An 8700-nucleotide genomic window follows, 5' to 3' on the forward strand; every position below is an offset into this window, starting at 1 on the left:
GTGTGAGAGAGAGAGAGACGGAGAGGGAAAGAGACCAAATACGAAGAAATGCACATATGCAGAAGAATGCAATTATTTAGTATTTAACCCAAAGAAAACAATATGAAAGTTAACTATATCAAATGGGGCTTTGGAATAAAAATGTATGAAACGTTTACTCCATAAGCTGCATGAGCTTGTAGATCGATCGCAAAGCGAGACGACGGAGATGGGGAGAGAAAAAAAAACAGAAAAAATAGAAATCATCATAATAAACGCATTAATGTGCAAATAGGTAAAAATGTGCATTAGAAATAATTTATTGGCTAAATGATGTCTCACTGGAAAACAATTTACGTCATTCGTATCCATTTGCCTCTGATGTGACACACAGACTAACTCGGATCTATTTCATACTGCCTGATTGGGGTTTTTGTCTTCATTCTTCTCAGCTTTGCGCTGCACTGCGAATGGCACAAGAAATTGGATCATTTCGAACACTTTCCATCGACGTGCTTAAATTATATACACAGACACAAAAACATTCAATAAATTCACATTCAGCGAACGACTGAAACCGTCTCTCGGCAGTTCATCAACAACAGATCGGCTACGAAACCGGCAAAGTGCATATAAAACGCGCTAGACATTCGAGAGCGAGAGGCATTCGTGTTGTGTCAGATGGCAAAATGTATAACAAGAAATAAATATCTTCAGAAATGCATTAGATTGGGCCAATTATTCTCATTATTTGCATTTGGTAGTGTGTGCCTGGTTAAATAGAACTCGCGTCCATTATCCACAGCCATATAGCGTGTTTACGAGCCGTAAATTAAGTTTATATACATCAGAAACTTAGAACAAACATTCCATTTGACTTTATTATTATAATTTGTGAAATTGCTAGCGTTTGTTTGTGTTTTTCTGTTCACATTGTTGAAATTGTCACACTTATACACAGAGATCATGATTGGTCCCGTGTGCGCGTGCGATCGAAACCAGATTTTTACCATGAAATTCCAACAAATCAAGACGCTGCGATAACATTTCGCGGGATTTGATAAAAATCACACAAATTTTGCTACTTTCTCAACAATTGTTCTAAATTGCTTTGCTACGTGTGTATGTATGTGTGGATGCAATGTGAGTGTCGACGCATTTTTTTCCATCATCATTTTTAGTTCACCAACCAAGATTTGTTCGTATGCAGTAATTGCATTAAATTGATACCGCTGCGTGGGTTATTTTAAGTAATTGTTGAAAGCAACGACTTTCTATTCAAACAGCTAACCACACTGACCAATATCTTGTTGATCGTAAAAACAAACAAAGTTCTTCACTCAAAGCCAATCGAACTTGTTCTTAACAAGTCTCTCTGAATGTTGGCTCTGAGTCGAGAACTATCTAGAAATTGTGTGTGAGTGCGTCGTGTCTTGAGAGCACTAAAACGATGCTCATCAAGTGGCCGGTTGAATGCGGCAAAGAAAGCAATGTGCTAAAACTGTTTTCGATTGCAACAAGATCATTTGTCAGAATTATACGACTTATCCAAAAGAAAGTTGAACTTGAAAAAGGTGTCAATGCAATTTACTGGATTTAAATGGGCTTACATCGCATTGCATGTGATCTCATTTCCTCATTAGCCGAAAATATTTACAAATTCACAAATGAAATACAATTTTTTATTTGTTAAATTTTCTTTCAAAGATCTTAAGTTCTCTCATTTTGTTTTTCGTTCAGATTTCTCTGACGGCGCATTGCTTTTACTTATAATTCGACAGTAAACCATTCAATGCAAATTGTATATTAAAAAAATGAAGCGGCGCGTTGACGAACGGCGTTGCTTAAAAGTGTTCAGTTCGTTGGCAGAATGTGAGCATGCAATGTGAAGCAATACATTGTATTATTGTTATAGCAAATGCCATTATTATTACATGAATTGTGCGCCGGGGTATAGATGATGTTGATGATGATGATATATTGATGTAATTAAGCATAAATCTGTATAGCACACATGTTACTCGACGGAATAAAATTGCAGAATCACATGTTTGGCACACGGAACGGGAAAAAGCACTTGCTCACTAACAGCAACCACACACACTTGCTCGAAAGTGGATCGATTCCAATGCAAAATCGTAAGAGATACATACAAAGAGACACATTATGTCGAACCAATGTTAAGTTTATGCCCAAGATCGAGTCACACACCATTCGCATATAATTTACAAGCGAAACGTATTTAAATGCGATTCAGAATGCAGGCAAACATTAAAAAAAAAACGCAAACCTGGTGAGATGAAGAGAAGAGAAGAGAAAAAGATACCGTAAATTAAGTGTTGTGCATAATATACAGTATCAGAAAGTTGCATAGCAAAACCGCTATTTTAGTTGAATCGAATATAATTGTAGTGACATTAGCTAATGATGTGTCATTTGATGACAAAACATGATGAATGGTTTGATGAACTTTATTCTTTGACATCATCAAAACTAAGGCTTTTTTCAACGCTTTTTAAGTAGGCCCATAAAAAAATGCTTTCGCACCGACATTTTCACATTGCGATACATATTTTGTGTGTGAATGGGTCCATTGTCATTGCCAAGATGGTTGGATCCATGCAAAGACATTCAAAAGTCTCTCCGTATCTCTTTTGATCTGGCGGAAAACACCAAAGTCAACGTGAAATCCGTACGTTATCGCCCAAAATGATATGGTCAAACTACATATAGGGTACATTTATTATTGTTTACGCACTACATACTCTCTCTCTCGTGCGCGCCGCTCGATTGTTGATTAAATGCGGCACTCCAATTTTGGAATTGAGCCAATTGAAAACGTGATGAAATAAAACAACAAACAACCACATGTGCACACCGCAATCATATCTTCCCATTTTGAAAGTCTCTCTCTCTTTCTTTCTCTGTCTTTCTCTCTCTCTATCTCTCTCCGACTGGCATGGCTTAGTTTCAATTCATTCAATTCGTGATTTATTTGGGATTTCGTTTCTGTTTCACTTATATTCTTACTTTTTTTGCGTCGTTCTGGTTTCTGGAATTCTTCGGTTCATTTTTATCGTCTTCTGTAAGAATTTTTGTGTAACATACATTTCGATGTCGATGCGTATATTATGGTCTAAATAAGCTTTGTATGTTGCATTTGATTCTTTTTCAATTTCGAAATAATACTTACCAAAAATTTGTAGGTTTCAACATACTGTTCATTGTTTTTACTTGTTGGTTTCTTATAAATTTTGCATATTGGCCAGTTTGAAATGGCTAAAAGACTAGAACCAGGCATACTTACATTAAGCAGGTAGTGGTTCGAACATAAAATCGTATGAAAACTTGTTGGTGAACCACACACAAACACACTCGATCATCAGCACCATGTTCGTTGAATGTGTGACGTATGAAAAGTCCAGTGCTCTCATGGCCTACATTGATCGTGTTTTTACAATCGAAGCGTGTTGTACGTGCAAACACAGATAATTAATGCTTCGTGTACATCGTAGCATTATTCTTTGTTTTTGAATATTACTAACATTATTTTAAAATTGTATTTTAGCCATTTTTTGTCCGCATTCACAAAAAAAATGCTCTATGTCTCACTGAAACAAATGAAAATGATAGTGTTCACGTCTCTTCGACCAAAAAAACGTTTGAGACGATCATTTTTTGTCGATAAAACTCGCATTTGTTAATTCATCATTTTCATGGCGTCGAGAATTTCTGAAGCGTATAAGGGTCAGTACCAAAATTAATGTGTACAAAACTGCTAAAAACAACAAACCATTTATAAACGACCGAACTTACCAGCTGAATGAAAATTAAGACACAAACTTTCAATCAAATGAGCATTTTCTCTGCAAAAAAAAAATGAAATTAGTTTTGGCTTGTCCAAAACCACAGGTACTTGGCACTTAACCATTTCCAACTGACTTCTGGCTTAAGTGACCAAACAGAAAACAAACAATTAAAGAACGGAACGAAACACAAAAGAAAAATCCCAAAAAAAAATTATCGCTACACGTAGATCTTTCAGTTTGGTGCTTTCGTTTCAACTTTAATTATCATTATATATTGAGGGTTTTCACATAGTTTCATCTGACAGCAAGACGGAGAAGGAAAAAAAAGGCGAAATGAAATCGCATTTGATGTTTGATTACTATGGCGGCAACGTCGCAGCCACCGGCCAATCATTTCATCAAATGAAAAACGAAATGAAATAAAACTTTTTCTTTCTTTTGCGATAAAGCCAAAAACTTGATGAAAATCTCCCATTAAATTCAAAGAATATAAAATGAGAGACGACTACAAAAAACATAAACATCACAATTACAATTGAATAAAAGAGAAAAAAAGGTATTTATTGCGATTTTATTCTGCATGGCTTTTTCTTAAAAGACTAAACAAAAAGTTTGTTGGCCTCTCGGTTTTTACTTGAAAAAGATTATGACAACGACAATCCTAGTACAGTAGACCCGACCAGATAAAAACGTTAACAAAGTACATGCAATGTCATGTTTCTTAAGCGGCATCGATATGTGATATGCATGATATTGTTGTACTTTTAATTCACTTAGTAAAAGATATTTCATTGTTTTTGTTCGTCGTATGCTTCGTTCCTTCATCTTTACACAACAAGAGAATACTAGTAAATCGGGCAAAATAATAATAACACTATCATAATAATGTAAATCTTTTCTTTATTTTCTTTTCTTCTTCTATACAATTTGTGATTTTTTTCCTTTTTCTTATCTGCGTGTCCGTCGAATGCAAATTATGGTGTTTGTGTTGTCAAAGACAAAGCTTCTGTGCTTCGACCAAAACGCCGACTTCCAATTGTTTACATACAGATTTTGTCGCCGTGTGCTTCCATTGTTTACATCTGTTTATTCTTTCATTTTTTTTTTCGGCCGAAATATTTGCGCCTATTGTTGATGCTTGCGCCGTTTTCAATTTCGTTTGCCACCGAGACGAAGTAACATAAAAGTAAAAACGTTTTCTTTTCATCTAGTGTTTGGTGACCAGTGAGAGTTCAAATGTGCGTGTGTCAATCTTTTTCTCGTGTTTTTTCTTTTAATTGAGTGTTGTGATTTAATGGTCTTTGATGTGAAATTGTGATCGTGTCAATCAAAAGCATCGTGCTTCATCTCTCGTTTTCGAAATTAATATTGCAAATGAAAATAATAAAACATAGAAAACGAAATGAATAACAAACTGAACGTGAATGAAATAAATGAAATGCGAAAAACTTTGATAGATTTCATCTGTAGAAAATCGCTTTGATGGAAAAGCGTTTTGTGCATATTTTGTAAGGTAGCGAAAATCGGCTTGAAATCCATCCAATGTAAACTGGACATGTGCCGATGAATCATAAATTATTCGCCTTTATTGGCTACGCTTAAATTGCTTCGCTTTCGACTTTTTGTCGATTAATTTTTTTCTTTCTTCACCATTGTTTTTTTTTTCATTTCGCTTTTTATGATTTAAGTGATGACTCTTTTTTTTCTCTTTACATTTCTAATCCGATGCTCGTTACTCGAAGTGTATTTATGTGTGAAATCTGTTTTGATAATCTATTTGTTTCATTTTTTTACGATAGTATATTGTGTGTTTCTTTTTCTTCTGTTGAATATGTTTTTTGTTGAGTGTGTTTTTGTTGAGTCTTTTCTTTGAGGTTGTGTGAGAATGTGTGTGTGTATGTATGAAAAGTGTATGTTTTTGTTGTGTGTTTTGTAGGTGGATGATGTTGTATAATGTGTTTAAATAAGCTCTTCGATGTTCAAGTGCAATGTCAACCTAATTTCATGATTGATGACTTTTTCGGTGAGATGAAAAGAACAAGGAGAATTATAGCCAAAGAAATGGGGGGAAAAGAATGAAAAGTGTTTTTCTCGTAAATTTTCGATTCCATATATTTAGTTCATTTCTAGTTATTTTTTTCGCAGATTGGTTTTTATTTCAAATTCAAAACAAAACAAAAATAAATTTTTTCTCATTTTTTTTAACGAAAGATACGCTTAAATCAAAAGAAAAAAAAATAGTGTCTATGGCAATTTATGGCAGATAAAAAAAATCAAAACAAAAAGTATATATATCAAACATACGAAGAAAATTTCGAATATTTGAAATGGACAAAAAAAAATTCGGCTAGATTTTGTTTGGTTAATTTAAAAAAAAAAAAAAAAAACAGAAATCATAAACATGTTTCAAGTAAAAAAAGATAAAGATAAGATAGACAGACAGACGATAGTGATTGAGGTAGAAGAGTAGTAGAGAAACAAAAAAAGAAACAGTTTAATCATAAAAGAAAATATGATGAACTGTAATTGATATGTAGAATAGAATGAAAGAAGCGAGGCATAGAAGCGAGTGTATGCAAGCGAGCTAGAGTTAAGCTGTTAAGAATAAGAAGAAAAGAAAGAAATTGATAGAAAGAATTAAGATGAAATCAGAGCGATAAAAAGCCTATAGCGAGAAAGAGGTCAGTCGACATAGCGTAAATGTAAATATGTTTCATGTTTATGATCGTGGAGTGCCCGAGTGTTTGTGTAACTTATGTCGTTTTGACTGCAATATATCTGCGATGCGTGTTTTGTGTTATGAGGTGTAATGTGTTTTGTGTGTGTGTGTTTTTTTTGTATTTGTGTTGTGTGTATGGTATGTTTTGTGTGATGTGTGTTGAAATTCTTGTGCTGGAAACGTCTTTTTTTCCTTTTTCGCTTCATTCTATATAAAAATAAACAAAATTGGAACACAAACGACAAAACTGCCAATTTTCGAATGGTTTCAATTGGAAGGCACTTTGCATGCATCTTCCATTCTTTGTTTCTTCGTTTCAATCATTTTCTTTCAATCTTCGTTACATATATTTTTTTGTTACATTTTTTTCGTTGCTTTTGCGCAATTTGCATTTTCTTGAATAAATTAACTGATCTTGTTTTTTTTTCGTTAAATAAATAAATTAAATAAATAGCATTAAATTACATTTTTCTCTCTCTCAAAGATAAATTAATTGAACAGAAATCATAAAAAATATTGAAAACTTCAACATTAACAACAAAATCGATTTTAAAAACGAAAAATTTGAGGAGACAAAGCAGAGATTATTCGGTTTTTAAGATAAACTAAGCCTTTAACATAAGAAAATTCGAGTATTATTTCGGTACTAATTGCATAACAATATCTAATAAAACAAACAAAAACTTCCTTAGCTTTTTCCAATTGGATATTAAGTAGTATGTATGTATGTGTGTGTGCTTTGTTTTCAATGTTTTCTATTTCCGCATCAATTAAAAATCTATTATGAACTAAGGTAAATAAGGATCCTTTGCATCATCGCATCGACAATGATTGTTTTTTTTTTCTACAAAAAAGAACCCTGATGATTTTTTTCTCATTTTTTTTTTAACTTTATATGTTATAAGCTCCTTAACAAAACTTATCGGTGCTGTTTACTTAACCTGTCGGTGTATCTATTTCTGAGTGTGTGATTCAGCTCCGCATGAATGTGAGTGTATTTTTGTATGTGTGTATGTAATGAGTCATAGTATTTCATATATTGAATCTCTGTATGTAAATGAATCTCGTGTTTTGGGGGAAGAATTTAAATGTTAAACAATTTACTCAGTTTTTTGTCCTCGGTATGCCAAATCCTGTGCGTCAACGCTTCGTCCCCATCCACCATGTCCGGTACCGCCGGCGGCTGCATAGCCGCTAACATCAAGGTTCGATGCTCCAACCGAATAGGCTTCACCATGACTCGCCGAATGGCTCGATGAATGATGTGGATGTGCAACAACCTCATAGGTCACGTGTTTCTCTTGTGACAATAATTTCTTCAAACCAATAATAGCCGACAATACCAATGCAATTTTACCGACCAACAATGCTTTGCCCGCAATCAATGCAATTGCACCCAAAACCAGTGGCAACAATGCGGCCGCTTTGAGACCCAACGCCAATAGAAGTGGACCAAGAATTTTGGCTGCCTTCTTCTTTTTGCCACGAGCTTCGTTCACTTCATTGATGCTATCTTCACTGCCAAATATATTATCGGATACATCTTCAAGTGCTCGGCCAGTTGATGAGACGGCATTCACAACATCGGCACCTTTCAATTCAACTTTTACGGTATGCGATTGCAAGAAATTCTGTACACGGCTAAAGATTAACGATTCAATTGATTCGTCACCAGTTAGTGCACGTGGTGCACCACCATCGGGTTTGTCGGTTTTAATCACAGTTACACCTTCGGTCAGTGCAAATGTGTCTCTTTGATCGAGCATTTTATCCACAAATGAGAATAGCTTATATTTTACACATGACACTGAATCTTTGCGCAGACAATCGCTATAAATACTCTCCATTAAATCACTATCAGCACCAACAGCATTTCGTGATTGGCCGCGACTTTCTTCGGCTGGCAACGCTGACACCAACGCAATTCCACACAATATTCCAAATACTTTTCCCAATGCCATCATGTTATTTCTATTTCGGATTTTTAAACAATCAATTTGTTAAAACAACTTCGTGATATTGAGAATTCCGAGAGTTTGGACAAAAATTATTAAGCAAAATTTTCACACCAAAAATTCGTTACTTCTTTTATTTTACACAATGAAAATTAAAAAAAAAAAAAAAAAAACGAAAAACAACGTACTTGTTAATTTTTTGTTGTTGTTGTTGTTATTCTTGTTTCGGCACTACCAA

At 34.3% G+C, this 8700-nt stretch overlaps 1 protein-coding gene across 1 annotated transcript; it reads right to left on the reverse strand.

Moving 5' to 3' along the window:
• Positions 1 to 6990: 6990 nt before the first annotated feature.
• LOC116341565 lies at positions 6991 to 8700 on the reverse strand. Its single transcript, XM_031768710.1, has 2 exons — positions 8651 to 8700; positions 6991 to 8478 (listed from the first exon to the last, which is right to left on the reverse strand). Exon 2 carries the CDS (start codon positions 8469 to 8471, stop codon positions 7608 to 7610), a length of 864 nt encoding a protein of 287 aa, XP_031624570.1. The 5' UTR covers positions 8472 to 8478; positions 8651 to 8700; the 3' UTR covers positions 6991 to 7607.

This window comes from Contarinia nasturtii, unplaced genomic scaffold, assembly GCF_009176525.2.
Source record: "Contarinia nasturtii isolate CC-2019 unplaced genomic scaffold, AAFC_CNas_1.1 Cnas_scaffold_745, whole genome shotgun sequence".
In the NCBI taxonomy this organism is placed as follows: Eukaryota; Metazoa; Arthropoda; class Insecta; order Diptera; family Cecidomyiidae; genus Contarinia; species Contarinia nasturtii.

What these genes read in the sequence shown, in the direction of transcription:
- LOC116341565 (XM_031768710.1), bottom strand. Translation starts at nt 8,471, where the DNA reads ATGATGGCATTGGGAAAAGTATTTGGAATATTGTGTGGAATTGCGTTG.